At 44.0% G+C, this 18299-nt stretch overlaps 1 protein-coding gene across 1 annotated transcript in view; it reads left to right on the top strand.

The window, feature by feature from the left end:
* Window positions 1–14493, top strand: part of LOC147028262 (leucine-rich repeat-containing protein 75A-like) — a 112229-nt gene extending 97736 nt beyond the window's left edge. The window contains exon 4 of the mRNA XM_085878515.1: window positions 12304–14493. Coding sequence (XP_085734641.1) covers window positions 12304–13021 — 718 coding nt within the window. The 3' untranslated portion in view covers window positions 13022–14493. The remainder of the gene's footprint in view (window positions 1–12303) is intronic.
* The last annotated feature ends 3806 nt before the right edge of the window (window positions 14494–18299 follow it).

Raw genomic sequence — 18299 nt, 5'->3', positions numbered from 1 at the left:
AGGTAATGGGAAATCGCGAATAATCTGCACCTTCTCCTCGAGCGCAGTGATGCCTGAGCAGTTAATACAGTGGCTGAGGAAATTCAACTCCAGAACAACAAATATGCACTTTGTAGGATTAACGACGATGCTGAAGTCCTGCAAACAGGTGAAGAGGAGAAATAGTCGTTCCTGATGTCCTCTGCCGTTCCGCTGGCAATTCGAAAATCATGTATAGACACCGAGCAGAAGTGTAAGAAGAATATAGAAACCTGATCGATAAAACTTTGAAAAGTTTGTGTGGCATTGTGTAGGTCGAACGGCATCCAAAGGAATTTGAACAGGCCGAAAGGCGTGGTAACTACTGTCTTCGGGATGTCATCTGGATCCACGGGTATCGGATAGTATGCACGGACGAGTTCAACCTTGGAGAAGATTGTCACGCCATAGAGTACCGATGAAATCCTGAATGTGTGGATTGCCAAGGAAGCATATGAACAGGGGTACATGCAAACTGTTGTTGTTAGCCGGGACACTGATGTCCTCATTCTCCTTGTTGCCTATCAGCCGCATCTCAGTCCGTTTCTCTGGATGAATGCAGGGACACCCAAAAAGCAACACTACATTCCCATTGACTCCATCAATATCCCAGATTCGCAGAGGGAGTCACTTCTGGCATTTCATGCAGTGACAGGTTCAGACAGCACAAGCCAGTTTGCTGGAATTGCGAAGCGCTCTGCATGGGCTGTCTTTCAAAACAACTCCCACCTGTTGAATAACCTAGGCAAAGAGGAAATTCCTGATGAGAGTGTGATTGCAGATGCTGAGTCATTTGTCTGCAGGCTTTATGACCCTCATGGCCAAGATAACTCAATTCAGCGAGTAAGATGTGATCTGTTTCTCAGTCTGACCAAAGCTATTGAGAATCTGCCTCCAACTCGCGATGCTCTGATTCTACACATCAAGCGAGCGCACTACCAGACTTTTGTGTGGAGAAGAGCCTTGGAATCTGAACCACATCTACCTGCACTTGAGAACTGTGGGTGGGAACAGGTCGTCAAAGATGGCAACGAGACATTTCAGCCGCGACTCATGACTGCACAGCCTATTACTGCTTACTGTGTAGAACTGACGACATGCAAATGACGTGGGTCATGCTCAACTCGACGGTGCAAATGTACACGGAATGGACTGCCTTGCACGAAAGCATGTGGATGCAAAGCCCTTTGTAGGAACCCGTTCAGTGTACAAGCCGATCAATAGCTCTGAAAATTGTACTTGGGTGTTCTCACAACACTTTTCTCTTCTGCAAAGCAACGTAATTTTGTGTTAGAAAGAATCTGACAGCTGTTGAAATAACCTTTGACTGACTGTAAACCCATCTCCATCAATAGTGCTAAACATTTTCTTTTTCACATTTGTTGCTCGTATGTGCATTTTCAATTTCGTCTTTAAGTTGTCAATTATGTGAAAAGTTGTGATCCAGTACAAAAATAAAGCACAAAATAGTGTTCCTCGTGTCAGATTACATAGTATTTCACAATCATGACAAATTTCTGGCTAGTACAATTTGCAGTAAGAAAAAGACTAAATCTGATGGCGGCCATTTTGATTACTGTCATGGCGGCCATAATATTCAGATGCAGACTTGGCAACAAGTGGAACTAGACTTGGTCATGCCTAGACTCTTCAAAAACACCAGTTGCACCATTCTAACATGAAATCAGCAGCGAACCTATTTTCTAGGCTAGCTACAGATTTTGGCTTCTAGACTAGAATGGAGTAATGGTCTGGAACAGTCGCGTTGTTGAAGGTCTTGTAATCCGCACAAGGACGCCAATCCCCAGGTGTCTTTTTGGGTTCCATGCGTAGCAGTGAAGCCTAACTGCTGTACGATGGTCTGATGATCCCATGTTGTTACATAAAGTCAAACTCCTGGCGGGCGATCCATAACTTATCAGGTGCTCGTAGGCGAGCATGCACAAGAACAGGGTTCCGTGGTCTCGATGTGATGTCTGATCTGGTGTTTTATGAGCTGGATTGTCGTCGATGGGCGCGTTGTGGACAGGACGTCATAAAGTACTTTCTGAAAAGGGCACGAGCATGTGGATCGAAGACATGTGATATTCAGTGACAAAATGGTGGATGCTTTACTGAGACCACTAAGCTGTGTTGAGGCATCCAAAAGACGGCGATGTTTGGCGTCTGCGAGGAGATTTAATTACACAAAAATTCCACACCCAGGATAGTGTTTTGTGTCGGCAATAGTAAACACCCACGGAAATGAACAACGTACACCCAAATCAAGTTGGAGGAGATGTTCTCCAATAGTAGCGATAGCACTGTTGTTAGCAGCATGTAATGAATATTCTTGTCGATTTTTCTGTTCAGCATTGGACAATGCTCACCTCTGCCCCTGTATCCACAAGAAAAGGAAGTCGGCTAGTATGATCCACAAGGAAGGGAAGGCGACTGTCGTATGGCCCATGTGAACTCGTCACCATTAGTTGTGGGCCTCGTCTTTTCCCTGCGGCCGGTACGAGCACGGTGCTCTACACTGATGAGCATTAGCACCGAAGATCACGTGGTACCAACACCAATCTGGAGTGTTCACGGAAGGTGAACGCAAACAGCAGCTCGAGTATGGCATTTCTCTGTTGCTCCAAGGGGTACACGAAGACAGGCACGACTGGTGTTGCACAGCATGGAGCTCCAGAACGAGCTTCTTAAGGTCCGCCATTTCAGATTGTAGCTGTGCGACGTGTTGTGGTGGAGGCGTCACATTAGCCACAGTCTGTGGAACGATGTCAATGAGATGATCAGCCAGATCTGCAGTGGCGTTTCGTGCCAGCTCTGGATTAGCTGCAAGTATGCAGACATGTGGTGGTAAACGTTGCAAGAACAACTCACAATTTGTGCAGTCGATCGATTGAATTTGTCTCGATTGCACATGTGCAGAGAGTAAGATATATTCTTACTCTGTCTGCCTGTCTGGCAGTCAAACAAAATTGAAAATCATTCCAAACAAGAAACGTACTATTTTTAAGTATGTTATAAAGGACACAAACAACAAGCACGAATAACTAATTTAACGGTTAAATAATGTGGTATAATAGACGCTGCATCAATGGCAGTAAATTTCTAATTTATTTTATTTCAATTGAATGATGCACTTCAATACTGGAGAACACAAATCACCTTCTTGGCATTTTCAACAAACTTCCGTTTAGTCGTACTTGGACAAAATGTTATGGCATTTTATGTCATCTCGACCAATCAAATTTTCCTCTTGAAAATCATTCCCATGTGGGTTTTTACACAAGACTGCACAGGGTAAGGTGTCTATGAACTCTGTAGTTTACTTTTGGATTTGGTTGCTCGAGGTTGCTTTTGGATTTTGGATGAATCAACGAGTCTGATTGAAAGACAAAAAGGGAGCCGAAAATATTATTTCCTGAAAAATAAAGTTTAAGAGCCAAGAACATTAATTACTTTCCTTCTGATGGCATAAGGAAAGGCACATCAGTGCTGGGAATAATGTATGATGCTCGTTGGAAACCACATGGTTTCATGGTTGGACGAATGCCAGCGCCGAGTTTCGCTTCACAGGTGGGAGGAGAGGGGACTTGACTCCCACTCGTATGAAAATTAAAAGCAAATTATCTTTTGTGTACTTGGGTTTGGCTGCAGTATATGTGCCATTCTCTGGGATGTTTTAAGCTGGCAGTCCTATCTGTTTGTTGATGTAATATATCCAGTTGTTTTGTATGCAGCCTGTGGCTTCTGCTTGCATCATTTTCTGTGAGTGCAGCTGTGCTGCTGATGCAGTCTCTCCCCTGTTTCCAGTCAGCTGGTACTAATTTTGCCAACCTCAGAAGGATGACAGGCCGAGTAATCCCCCCCCCCCCCACCCGCCTGGTGTTATTAAATGGAATGACAGGGGCTCAAATTCAAGATCCTAACATCTTAAGCCAGCCTCCTTAAACCATTAAGCCAACACCAGGCTTAATATATCTGGTGGTACAAATACATAATAAACTCGGTGACATCGCAGGACAATGGCACCCATCTCCTTTCTCTTCTCCAGGCCAGCCAGGTTAATGCAATAATTACCTCTGCCACCGAAGGTGAAGGAGGTTATGTTTTCACCCCTTTCTGTCTGTGTACACGATATCTCAAAAAGTTTTGGACGGATTTGGATGAAACTTGGTGGACACATTGGGTGTGTGACAAGGAAGAGTTGATGCAATTTTGGTGAAGATCTGGATCCGGATTTGATAATGTTTTCAGTGATTCTTCACCATTGAGAGATCGGGAAAAATCGATATATAGCACGATATGTCAAAAAGTTGTGGACGGATTCGGACGAAACTTGGTGGACAGGTTGGGTGTTGCAAGGACGAATTGATTCGATTTTGGTAAAGATCCGAATCCGGATGTAAATACGAGAATTATTTAATTTTTTAAGTGATTCTTTACCATTGATAGGATCAAAAACGATAGAGTGCTGTATAACATGATATTTCAAAAATGTATTGGGCCCGATATGTTCTCGTGGATCGGGCATTACGTGGCGGAGGTATGCGCTCTACCGAGTGCCCTTCTAGTTTGAAATGTTACCCCATGTGCAATGGCCTGATGCTTTTGAACGGTACAATGAGATCGACCTCTACCAGCGATGACAAGTGAACGTGACATTCGGCAGAACGCTCCAGCCAAGGACCGTGTATTCAATGGTGCAACATTATGCCTGCAAAGTACCTGAAGGATAGACTAAGTCAGCTCGGGAATCAAACTCAGAATAGATATTTCCAAGGTGAGTGTGCTGCCAGCCCAGTCCAATGTTATGCTCTCCTATAAATCTCATCCTGCTGACGCAATCATCCACCTTCTTTCAAGGCTGAGATTAACTCAAATGGTGGGGTAAGCCGACTTCAAATACAAGTCTGCGAATACCTCAATAACATCGACATTGTTAAAACATTCCTTTGAAATTGATAAACCTCTCCATTAGTGTCACCATTTTTGTTTTGGCTGTTGGTTTGTGTGTTTTTATTTACTTATGTTTTTCTTCTCTCCAAAGGTTGGAATGTAGGAGTGGATACAGGCTTGCTTGAAATGGGGGTCTAGAAATCAAGGGAATGGGTATACCATATACATACTCTCCCAGATACTGTGAGCGCAAAGTCACAAAGCGTGTGGTCCGTGCCCCGCTTCAGGATTCCGGAAGCTTTGGGATTTTAGATGCTCTCAGGTGCACTCTGAGCATCTACCATATGACCACATTGGCTACATGTTGGTAGGGCAAAAAAACTCATTAGTTTCCATTGTAAAACAAATTTTATTTGCCTTTTTATTGTGAACTAGAATGGATCGGCTCGCTACGCTCGCCTCTCCACACGTCGTTGCAGAGATTGATGTCAAATTTGTTGTGTTGTCATGATTTACACCAATCATAATATAAACATTTATTTTCCACAAATGTATTTGTAATATTGGTGATATTATATTTATTTGTGATATAAAAAGGTCCAAGTGGTCAAAATGGTCAAGGATCTAAGCTGTCTAATCCGTCTGAAAGGTGTTAGGGGTCAAAATGGTCTTCAGGGTTTTTGGGGTCCTTGGGGTCTTTTTAGTCCTCTGGGTCTTCGGGGACTTTTGGGTCCTTGGTGACTTTTGGGGCTTCATAGTCTTTCGGAATAAATGTTCAAACAGGACATGATTAATGGGCATATCGTCTTCACAGACGATCGGACGGCTTCACCGACTCACTCACTGCCTCAACATACTATTCGTGTTTAGCTCACCTGGACTTTAGTCAAGTGAACTTATGCGATTGAGCAGTGTCCGTAGGTGAGTGAGTCAGCGATTCAGTCAATGTGTAAACACTTCAGTCATTATCGCTTGAACCAAACACACGATTTTGATGAAATTTGGCCACAAGCTTCATATCAGATGCCTAACAAAGGTTTAATGACGGCATCAAAATCTGCACTCATTAAGGGAGTATACGGGGGGGGGGGGGGTTGACCACTAAAATAGGTATTTGCTGTCTCCTCCGAAACTATACAAACAATTTTGATGAACCTTGAAAATAACCTTCATCACCCATGATGCACCAAAGTTTGTCGACTGCATCAAAATCTGCGCTCATTAAGGGAGTCGACAGGGGGTTTCAGGTCAGGTCAGGTATGGGAGCATGCACAGGAGCAGCTTGTCATTGCGTCCACTTTCCGCCAGTACTCCAAGGGCCTCCTATTGCCCATCCCCCAGGACAGATGCCTGGACCATCCCCATCTCCTTGAAATGCTGATCCATCTGAAACCACGAGGCACGTGGTCTAGACATTGGCCTCCTCCACTCACGATGCTCCCACGCTAAGAGAGAATCTGGTGAACAGGATCAGTGTCAGGAAAACGAGCCACATGTCCATATAGCCGCATCTGACGCTCACAGACTATGCACGTAACAAATCTCATTCGAGTCTCTCTCAGCAACCGCTTGTTGGACACAAAGTCCGACCAGCGATAGCCAGGAATTCTCCGAAAAGACCTGGTAACAAAAGAATTAAGTCTCCATCTCAGATCCCTGGTCAGAGTCCAAGTCTCACATCCATAGAGCAAGAATGGAAGCACCAAGGACCTGAAGACTCGGACTTTTGTCCTCCTGGACAGATACCGGCAGCGCCACAGTGAATCCATGACTCCCCAGGCCAGATCCAGACGTCTGTTGACCTCTGGCTCACAGCCAGCAAAGACATGAATATCACTGCCAAGGTAAGTAAATCTCTCTACGACCTCAACAGCCTCACCACAAACCGGTACAGACAGGATAGCAGCATCCAATATGTCATTGAAAGCCTGGATCTTAGTTTTAACCCAAGAAACCCGTAATCCCAGCGACTCCGACTCCTCATTCAGCACCTCGAGGGCCCCCAAAAGGATATCCAGAGTCTCCGCAAAGATGACGGCATTATCTGCCAAATCAAGGTCAGAGATCTTGACATTCCCAAACGATGCACCGCAACTTGATCTCTCCAACATCCTCCCCATAATCCAGTCCATAAAAGTGCTGAAATGTGTGGAGGCCAGTACAGACCCCTGACAAACCCCAGTATCAACTGGAAATAAGTCAGAGATGGTATCACCACATCTCACAGCACTCTCAGTACCAGAGTACTGTTCATACATCAGATTGATCAGTTTTGGTGGCACCCCACGAAGACCAAGAATCTTCCAGATGGCATCCCGATTCACTGAATCAAACGCTTTATAACGTAAGCTGCAAGTAGCCCCTGCCAAAACTCTCGACTGCGTTCGGTGAGGACCCGAAGAGCAAGGCTATGGTCAATCGTTGACCTCTTTGGTGTAAAGCCTGACTGCTCTGGACGCTGTTGCTCAAGGAGATGGTGGCGAGCCCAATCAGGAATTATCCGAGCAAAGACCTTGCCCAGCACTGAGAGCAGCATCACCTCTCGGTAGTTGTTGCACAGTCTTAGCGATCACTCTTCTCTTTCCAGAGAGGGACACCAAGGCCCCTCTTCCAGTCAGTTGGGATGATGCCTGTGTTCCAGACAGAGCACAGAACTGCACTCAATGACATGAGTATAGCATTTCCACCAGCCTTGAGAAGTTCAGCATGGGTGCCACAAATCCCATGAGCTTTACCCTATTTCAACTGGCTCACCGCGGTCTGTGTTTCAACAAACAAAGGTGGACCGCAGTTGATTGGAGAGTCAGCAAGAGGGATAGTAACACCCCTGACATTCCTTCGGTGAGTTCCAAAAATCCACCGGCAACATCAAGGACGGTGGTCTTGAAGGCACTCCACAACTCTTCAGGATCCCCCAAAGCACCCAGAGCCCCCAAATCTCCACTCCGCCTGTTCGTAAACTCCTCAGCTACCCTCTCATCCTTGAGCTTGCCAACATCCAGCCGAGGTAAGGATGGTACCATTCTCCTGGATTTAATCTGCAACTTCAGAGTTGCTACAACAAGCGTCTGGGCAGTAGTGAGGAACTGAGCACTCGGGTAGACCCTGCAGTTCTGGATTATCCTCCAGCGACCATCAACGAGCACATGGTCAATTTCCTTTGCCACACCACCAGCATTGGAATACCAAGTCCAGCAGTGAGCCTGTGGGCACTAAAATCATGAACCAGCCACCCTGTCTATGACTTCTTGCAAAGTCAAGGAACTTAGTGCTATTCTGATTCACAGTTCCAGAACCATGGGGACCAACACATGTCTCACATCCATCCCTGTCAGTTCCAATCGATGCATTGAAATCCCCCACGACGAGAAGAGTATCTCGCCTGGGGCACTGATCAACCACAGACTCCAGCGTGGCATATAATGCATCCTTCACGGTGAGATCACTTGCCTCAGTCAGAGCATATACAGAAACCAGGGAAATGACACCCAAGGAATGATGAATCCTTAGTCTCATAATATGCTCGTTGACCGGTGTTACCTCAATTATCATTGGAGTCAGTTTATTGGACACAGCTACAGCAACTCCTTGGGCATGGTAACCATCAGAGCGACCAGAACAATAGTAGGTATAACCACCTGCCATGATCTCTCCGCAACCTGGTCTCTGAACCTCAGAGAGTGCTGCAATACCGATGTCCAAACGCTTGAGCTCAGATGATAACAGACACAGGTGATCATCCTCTCTTCGGGATACAACATTCCAGGCACCCACCCAAATGGACCGCCTCAGATTAACCCAAGGAGACCGCCGTCTGGTAAAGGACATCTCAGCACCACCCTGACACATACTACCGCAATCTGACCCTGGAAGTTTACCCCGTGGTTTCCCTCCTATCAAAGTTTGGGGGTCCCAAAGGCTTTGCCCCAATCCTGTCACCTTGAGCTGCCCTGCAAAGGGAAGCTACACAGGAAGTACTCCCACGGAGTGGGTTTTCAGATTTATTTTTGCTTTTGGTATGTTTTGCGGAATGAACTGTTTTACGGTGTCCGGAGTGCAAATCCTGCCACCAACCTCCAAATAAACAAGTAAACCAACTGCAGGAAGACGTCCGCAGACATAGTTGGGCAATAGATATGGATGGCCGTTGCCTCACAAGGAGCTCCTCCCAGCCTTTGACAGGTTTTGTTTTTAATTCTGCTGGGTGTCCATATCATACACTCTCCTCACCACGAAACTTGGTGGGGGAGACGGTTTAGTCGCAGACAACCCGACCATGAAACGGGTAAGTACAGGTTTACATGGTACCTGAAAGTAAGTCACAAATCTAACCTGACCTGACTTGACAACGAATGGTGTTTTGACCCCCCCCCCCCCCAAATCGGTATTTTCTCTCTTCTCTGAACTACATACATAATTTCAATGAAATTTGACCACAACCTTCATCACCTGTAATGTACCAAATCTTGTTCACAGCATTAAAAAATTCAGGGTCTAAAAGGCGTTCTGCAGGGGGTTTGAGTGACTGTTGTCACTGTGACTGGAAACTAAGGCCTTCAAGATAATTCAAATCTTAAAGAATGAGGCTGAGTCTATGGGCCTATCACTTTCCCATCACAGAAAGATAGGTGGTCTCTCTGTCTTATACTGCCTCATTTCTGGTCTTGCACCCTCTGCTCTTTGTCCTCCCCCCCCCCAAAGTTTCTGAAGGATGCACACGGTCCACCATCTACCCCCTTCTGGTAAAACTACCTAAATCCAGGAATACTGCTCACCTCCACTCATCGTTCCTCTTTTTCCCCCACCTGTGGAACAAACTTCCACATTCTCTTCACTATCATTCTTCCCTCCCAGTCTTCAAGACAGCTAATCACCCCCAATCCAAAACCATGATCTTTCCTACCCTCTTTAACCCCACCCCAAGCCCTTCCAAATTTCCAGTTTTTCCTTCCAAAGAGTTTCCTTCTGTGTCCATCTTGTCCAACCATGCATCCTTTCCTGCCTCCCCATTGTTTATCCAAGTCCCATTCTGACTTGTCCTTTGGCTCCGTTGTCGGTATCCCCCCCAAACCTCCCTTCGCTTCTCTCTCTGCTGTACCTTTCATCCTGTTATGTCCTGATTTGTTCAGTGCATGAGCTCTTCCACAGGCCCTAAATATGTATACAAAAAATGGCTCCAAATTGAGGTGACTTGTTCATCCTGTTTGGCAACGACTCCATACTATGACTGAACAAAAGTACTTGTATCAGGAACAGAACAAATGACTGCCCAATGTATTTGATTCTTAAATCCCACCATGTGTGTTGACATGGAATACGGGACTTTCAAAATGATGTCTTCTGTCCCAAATTGCTCAGCGTGCATGCGCAGAAACCCCTAGAAACAGGGGTTTACAAAACACCTTAAATTATATCTTGTGTGGGAGATAAGGATTGTTACTTAAAATGGCTCACAAAGCTTCTAAAAGAAGCCAAAAGTTATTGAAAAAGTACCTGAGAGAAAGGGCTGTGCCTCTACACAATAAAAGAGTTGGAGAACTTTCTCAGCTCGTCGAAATGGCAACTATCCAAACTGCAAACTACTGACAATGTGGGCCAGTGCAAGGCCTGAGTGGACAGCCATGTGATACACAAACCCCCAATGGATCTCTACCACTGAATGGACTTTGAACCTTGCGGGAGTGCCTCCTGTGAACATGGCAGTCTTGGTGGGTTTATTTAATGGATGTCTCCAATCAGAAAGACAATGCTGTGCGGCATCACCAAGTACCAGGAAATAACCTTTCGAGAAAGGTCAGCTTCATAACATGAAAATACACAAACCTTGTGCCAGCTATATTTATGTGGGAGCCGGATGTACCAGATAAACTTGCCTTCGGGAGACATTATATCTGGTTTGGGTGTTTCTGAACACCAATGGGAAGGACATATTTGGGTCTTGTGAATGCACAGGGGAAGTTTAAAATGATATTTAATATTAATCGTATTTGGAGTAGGGGGTGGTGGGAGCTGTGAGGGCTGTTATAAACGTATTGTGTGCTTGGTTCTGGGGTCATAAGAGAGAAATTATATGAGATTAAATTGTGTGTGTGAGTAAGTGAGAGAGGGAGAGAGAGAGAGGGAGATCCACTGCCACTGCTCACTTGTATCAACAGTAAATGGTAGGAACTCGACACCTCTCATCCACAAATATTTCTCGTATTCCTACATGTTCTCATTAATCCGATTTGCATCCAGGAACGCAATTACCAATTAAATGGTTAACCATTCTTAAATTGGCACTCTTTTGTTGAAATGCTGAAAATTATGTTGAAAAGACATTTGACTTACACATTTCTCCAAAGCAATGGCAAGTTAAAAGTGCCCGCGCTAGCAGAAGCAAGTCACTCAAAATTCGCACACGCAGCGCATGTGTGATAGGCCTCTTTGTTCTGCTAGTAAGCATTCACACGTCATTTTGAAAATCCCATATTCAGAAACCACCCCCTACAATTTTTTTATTCCTCTCTTTAACAAAGTTAACCTTTAAAACCCACAGCCTAATTAAACACGGTGATGAGGTCACATAAAGAAAAACCCCTGCAGTTGTACTTTTCTCCTTTAATTGCTACACGAACAGCATTGCCATTTAATTCCAGACTATAAGGCAACAAAAGGTGAAATTTTTGAAAGGGGGTGTAGACTTTTCTATAGGCACTGTACATCCTGCATTTTACTGCCATCAGCCAGCAAAAGGCACACCTTTTGCTCGAGGCCACCTACCAAATCTGACTACAAAACTTCCCGCATCACTGATGTTTGCCTTGGGGACTGTGGACCTAAGAATGAAAATGGAACCCAAGTCCTAAAGGGATGGGTTGATCGACTTGGTGTTCACATCTGAGCACTTCACTCATGATGCTAAGATCCTAGGTTCAAATCCCACACATTGGGTTGGTGTAACCACTGTCTGCTCATACCCTTGGGGTGCATGTAGAAGTAATGTTGACATCTCTAATTCCTTTGTCCTTCATGTGAATTGTACATGCATATAAATACACAAAAAGCTCCTCCATAAACCATAAAATCCCTTTATGAAGGGAACCATTAGATTAAAAAACCTAATCTTACTTGAGTGTCAACCTGCTTTATCTTCATCTAGTGTCATCCCTAAATACTTACTTTGATGTGGAACACTCACTGTACTTGTAGAAGTATCAGAGCTAGGATTTAACAAGACATTTATTTAATGACAATGCTGCAAGTATAGGGGAAGCATAGCGCCAACTGTGCATACTTACAATGTAGTTCTAAACCGCCCCGTCACAGCACAGCTTATATTCAGAAGCATAGCACTAAATAATAGATTATATTGAGATGTGCATGACTTCGTTTGTATGTTTATTCCCACAGCCTCAAGAATGCCATTGCAGAGGCCGATAGTGGGACGCTGGCACTATCAGGCATTCCGCTGACATGGTGTGACATTGAGCGCCTATGTGCTTTCCTGGAAAGGAGAGCAACGATTACTGCTGAGCAGGGTGGCAATGGTGAAGGTCTACTCACTGCCATTGAGCTTAGTTTCACAGAACTGAATGATGAAGGACTGCGATTGTTGCTGCCTGCACTCTCTGCACTGCCGTGCCTCGTGGGACTCGCCCTCAATGGTAACCGGCTTACACGTACCGTGTTGAGGGACCTAGCAGACTGTCTCAAGGAACCCGGTAGATTCCCTGCACTTGAGTGGCTTGACGTCGGAAACAATGTAGACATATTTTCTCTACCACAACCGCTGCTATTGGGTCTGAGAAAACGTTGCCCGAAACAAGGTAGCCTGCCAACCATTCTGGAGACCGCAGAAGGCCCTTTGCCACCTGAACAGCCAGTTTCTCAATCGTATCCCCTCAGTTTTAAACCACTTGATAAATATCCAATAGCCGCTCGAACCGAGCAAGACCATCACGCATCACCTTCAACTGAGTCCCTGTCCTGTAATGGAAGACTGCGATGTCACAGGCCACAGACATCAGAAATGTGTGGCCTGGACTGCGGAGCAGTTGGTGGTAGTCCTTTGGAAGCAACTTCTGAGTGTGTGGACAATCCTGAAATAGTTGCAACACCTCTGTGCTGATAATGACTGTGACTGCTGATGTTGCAGTCAAAACAATAAAGACTTTGAGCAAACTTCGCCAAAGTCAAAGTTCATGGCAAGACAAGCGACTGTCCCAGGGGGCCATGAATGAGATGGTCGATTTGATTCAAAGCCAAAGGTTTATTCTGTGAAGTGGAAAACTTTCTTGGAACAGCAGAAGGCATTGGTACACACAGTTCTTGAAACCTTTTCTTTTTGTCCCTTTGTGTGCCTGAAAATGTAATTTCATTGTTGTTTATAGCTTTGTTCTACGTAATAAATTATTCCTGTACACCTGTGATTAATTTGGTTCAAATAAGTAAATAAATAAACAAGGATTGGCTAAAAGGGAAGGTTTTTATTTAGAATGTCTGATGTTGAAATAATGGTAAGGGTGGTGGGCTTGGGATCCTAGAAAGGAAGTTTTTTTATTTGGAATGTCTGGTGTTTGCTTAATGGTTAGGGTGGTGAGCTTGAAATCGTAGGGTCCTGAGTTCAAATCCTGCTTGGTTGTTGAATTAATACCAGGTGCGGTTGACTCAATCTGTCATCCTTCCAAGGTTGGCAAAGTCAGTTCCAGCTTCCTGGAATGATCGAGCCATTCAAATATCCTGCATTAGAGTGGCGACCCGTCCCAATGGATTTGGATTTTATTTAGTCTTGGTAAAGGAATACCTCGAAGAGTCCTTGATGAAGTGTGGAAGCTCACAAAAGTCCTCAAACTTCAAGCTTGGTATATTTTGCGGTATAGTTTATTTTCCCTTGTTTATTGTGCAAACTTCATCATCACATCATTCCACTAATATGGAACCTTTATTTGCTGATGCATTTTCCAGTGTTTTGCCAGCGTGTAGCTTCCTTCTTTCAGTAAGAATAAAAAGGGAATGAGCCAGCCAAAAATAAAAGAACCAAACTTGTATGGTGAAGACCTGTGGGACCATGGCTACACAACTCATGAATAACGTTAAACGTGTATGTATGCCTTCACGAAGACTACTTTGAATCGCCCAACCAGGAGCACATAGCAAAGAACGGAAGTAGATCATATTGCAGTTGTGGTTGAGGGAGAGGTCAGCAGGACACTCGGATAAAAGCTTGATTGAATTATAAATAAGACCAGGAGTGATTACTGGTTGTTGTGGTAACAAGAAACAGAGGTGAGGGGTTTAGGGGGGGGGGGATAACCGACAGCCAACAGGGTGCTGACAGCATCATTAATGAGCTGTGAACAGTTTTGTCATCTGTGTCAACACCCACCTTCCATGGATCCTCACTCAACAAAACAATTCTGCAGCTTGGATGATTTTTGGGGTAAAACAAACAAGTTGAATAGAACTAATATTATATTACCAGTTGTCCAATGCTACCCTCGTAATGATAACCAGTGTGGTTTTTTGTCTTTCCCAGTCTATCACTCTTGTTTGTTGAGAATAAAATTATTGTGCATTCCATGTGCTGATTCTTCTGCTAGTAAGTGCATTCCTAAAAGCATGCATTATGCATATCCCTCACAAGGGATCCAGACAAAGGATTGTGTGAGCGCAACAGGCAAAACATCTGGTATGAGCAACCATATTCTCAAGTACTCCACCCAACCATCCGCTGCTCTGTGAGACAGTTTATGCAGCCAGCATGTCAAACCCTTTGTCATTTATTCTGGCAGTACTGTCCTTTACATTCTAACACTGCGGAAGGGGATAGGAGAGGAGAGTCCATGTAAAAAGTGTGGGGCAGGAGGTAACTAGAACGGCACTCTTCAACATTGACAGATATGCCTCTGTTATTACATCACATTATTACATAATTTTACATACTTGTACCAACTTTGATTTCAATCCCTGAACCCAGATTCAAAATATTACATAATGCTGGCTGCCAGACCATGTGTCCAATCAGGTTGAAATTTAAAACATATATTCCCCATGACTACTAGATCATAATTGTGAAGCTTCATGTCGATTGATGAAGTGGTTCAAGAAAAAAAAATTTTTTTTGAATTGTCATTCAATCCAATATGGCTGCCAAACCATGTGACCAATTAATTATTCATGAACACCCTGGCATACTCAAGGCTTGGGGAACATGTGAGTGAAGTTTCCCCTTGATCTGTCAAGCCTTTCTGGAGATTTGTAAAGGTTTATTCTTTTAAAAATCATAGCTGCCAAACCATGTGACCCATGACATCACAGGTGGAAAACTTTTTGTTCCTCATGGATAGGCAATCATACATTTAAAGTTTCACCTCGATCTGCTCAGCCGTTTTGGAGAAGATTTTGAAGGTTTTTATGTTAAATAAAAAGGCTGCCGAACCACGTGAGTGATGACATCATCAACCCCCCCCCCCCCTCATAAAATTTAGCTTCTTGACAGCTCTTATTTCATGAGGGATGGGTTGATCTCTCTGTTGTAGCTAGATGTTCTGTGTCGAAGATACAGTGTGGCATCTTCCAGGGAGACAGTCTTTCCCCCCTCTTGTTTTGTCTGGCTCTGGACCGACTGAGGAACCTCACAACTAACAAGGACACAGATACAGCCTAACAACCAATAGAACATCCAAACAAACAGGAAAAGTAACACACCTACTTTACATGGATGATCTAAAGCTCTTCACACCGAATGATGAAAAATTTACAGAAAAGCTAAAACTAGTAAAACGGTAATCTGAGGACATACAAATGGAATTCAATTTGGACTCGATAAGTGTGCCAACAAAAACAGACAACATAAGCCAGTAGGCGGACAAGGGTAGTCGACTACCCAATAGAACCTGACGCAATGGGCCCGTTCGATGGGGAATGACCTGAGGATTAAGCACAAGAAGATTCATGATTCTCGCTTCAAGGGTTAATGCTGCAGATTGTTTTTTCGTTAAAATACCCCCACATTTAGAGGTTTTTCGGCCGTTGCTAGGCAACGGAGGGGTCCATAGCAACGGTTCTTTCTCACACGTAACTAGGACATACCATGAACCTACCATACCAGTTTCACGTGTATCTGACACGTAGTCTCTGAGATATAACGAACTTCGTTTTTTTATTGTTTTTGACCAGGGTTCATTCAAAGTCTATCTTCTTCGACAGTTTTCATAGGATCAGGCTGGAAATTTTTGACAATATGGCTGAATGTACTGCCCACGGTCGGTCGTGGCCCGATTTTTGATTTTCGAAAAAATAATTTTTTTATGATTTTTCAAAAATTTCAAAGTCCTGTTGCGAGGCAACCAAAGGGGCATTAGCAACCAGTACCTACGTGGCACAATGAGGTCATAAACTGGTCCTACTACCCAAATTGCATCAAAATCGAACAACTGCAAGGGGGTCAAAAACCCCCCGACAAACACACACACGGACAGACCGACTCCACGACCAACAAATAAGGGTAGATCAAATTAAATTTTTTTTTTTTTTTCGACTCGATCGACTACCCAAAAATTGACCTTGAAACAACAATACAGCAGTTAGAAAACGAAGCATCATACAAATACTCTGGAGTAGAAGAGGGCCACCAAATATGTCACAAACAAATGTGCAAAACAATTGCCAAAGAATACCTACGTAGAATGAAGCAGATCCTGAAAACATACCTCTCCCCAAGAAATAAAATCAAAGCCATAAATCAATTCGCAGTACCAGTGTTCTAACAAAGCTGTGAAATAATAAACTGGCCCAAATCAGAAATCAATAAGTTAGACATCAAAACAGGAAAACTCCTTACCATCCACGAAATGTTCTATAAAAACCAGTGCATCCCGAGATTGTACCTGCCAAGATAAGAGAGAGGGAGCGACCTGATGGAACTCAACCAGGTGCACAGAGCAATGAGTGTAGGACCAGCTAAATATGTGAAATGAAAAACAGAATATCAGATTCAATTTGAAAACAAACATGAACTCAACAAACCTGAAAAAGTATCCCTAATTCACCTTGCAATGAATTTCTAAAAACAGGTGTGAATAGAAAATGAAAATGAATAGAACGCACAGGAAAATGAAACAGCAACAAAAATAGCCCCGACAGAAAAGACCAAATAAATATCAACAAATATACTCCAACAACTGGGAGAACGACAACAGAGCAGGAAAGCACAAAAAAGAATTGGACCAAGTTGGGATTGACAAAGAAGGATCGTTGGAATGGCTAAGAAGAGATCAGCTCAACTGGGACGGAGAGCAAATAATAATAAATGCCCAAGATTAAGGACACCACATCAATGGATTAAAAAAGATGGTGGGACTGAGCCAGATGGACAAGTGAAGGTTCTGCAAGACAGAAAAAGAAAGTAATAGTCACCCGCTTTCGGGATGCAAAAAACTATCAGAACAACTTTACACACAATGCCACAACAAAGTATGCAAAGTGATTCATTGGCATATCTGCAAAAAATTCAACATCCCAGTTCCAGAAAACTAAGAGCAATCATTGAAAATAAGGAAGTCATGCTCACGTATGACTTGATCCCATCGAGCGTGAACATAGATAACAAAACCTTGTGACCGGACATCCTTCTCAGGAACAAAAAGAAAAAGGTGGCATTGCTGATTGAGATATCAGTACCCAGTGATTTTGGCTTAAACAAGTCTGGAGACGGTGATGGTTCACGAGCAATGTACACGGTTCGCCTTTTTTATTTTTTGACCTTCGAGGGGATGCCACGGGCAAACTGGAAGGAATCGGGAAAAACGTAAATGATGAAAGTTGCAGTACTCGAAGAGCACTACTTGCATACCAACTTTCATTCGAAACAGTTGAAAACCCTAAGAGCTCGATGCCCAATTTATTGATTTTTTGACATTTTCTAATTTCATGACCTTGTAACCTAGACGTTGGGACGAAAATGAAAAATCGAGCTCCGTGGGGCTATGCAGGTGCCATTGGGCTAACCAAATACCGAAAGCCCTGCCAGATTCGCAAACCCCCTCGGAGAAGATGTAACTTGAAACCGGCTACCCCCAAAAAACACGTTTTTTGGGCGTGGCTCCGCCCATAATGGGCACAGCACGCCCATTCTCCGGAAAACACAACTAGATCATGATACAAACCTCGCACCCTAATTTTATCAAGATTGTATCAAAACCCACGGAGCTATGCTCGGGACAGACAGACAGACAGACAGACACACACCCATAACAAATATAGTGGTCACTTACTGACTCGTGAACCAATAATTGGACAAACAGGAATAATAAAGAACCTCACTGAGATTTTGAAAACCATCCCCAGGAATATTCCAAAATCCAAATCCATTGGGACCATACTCTGTGCAGAGCGTTGGTGCTGGC

The sequence above is a fragment of the Eptatretus burgeri genome, chromosome 4 (assembly GCF_056783735.1).
Source record: "Eptatretus burgeri isolate ZD-2024b chromosome 4, Ebu_testis_v1, whole genome shotgun sequence".
Lineage (NCBI taxonomy): Eukaryota > Metazoa > Chordata > Myxini > Myxiniformes > Myxinidae > Eptatretus > Eptatretus burgeri.
This window is presented reverse-complemented; position numbering and strand designations above follow the sequence as displayed.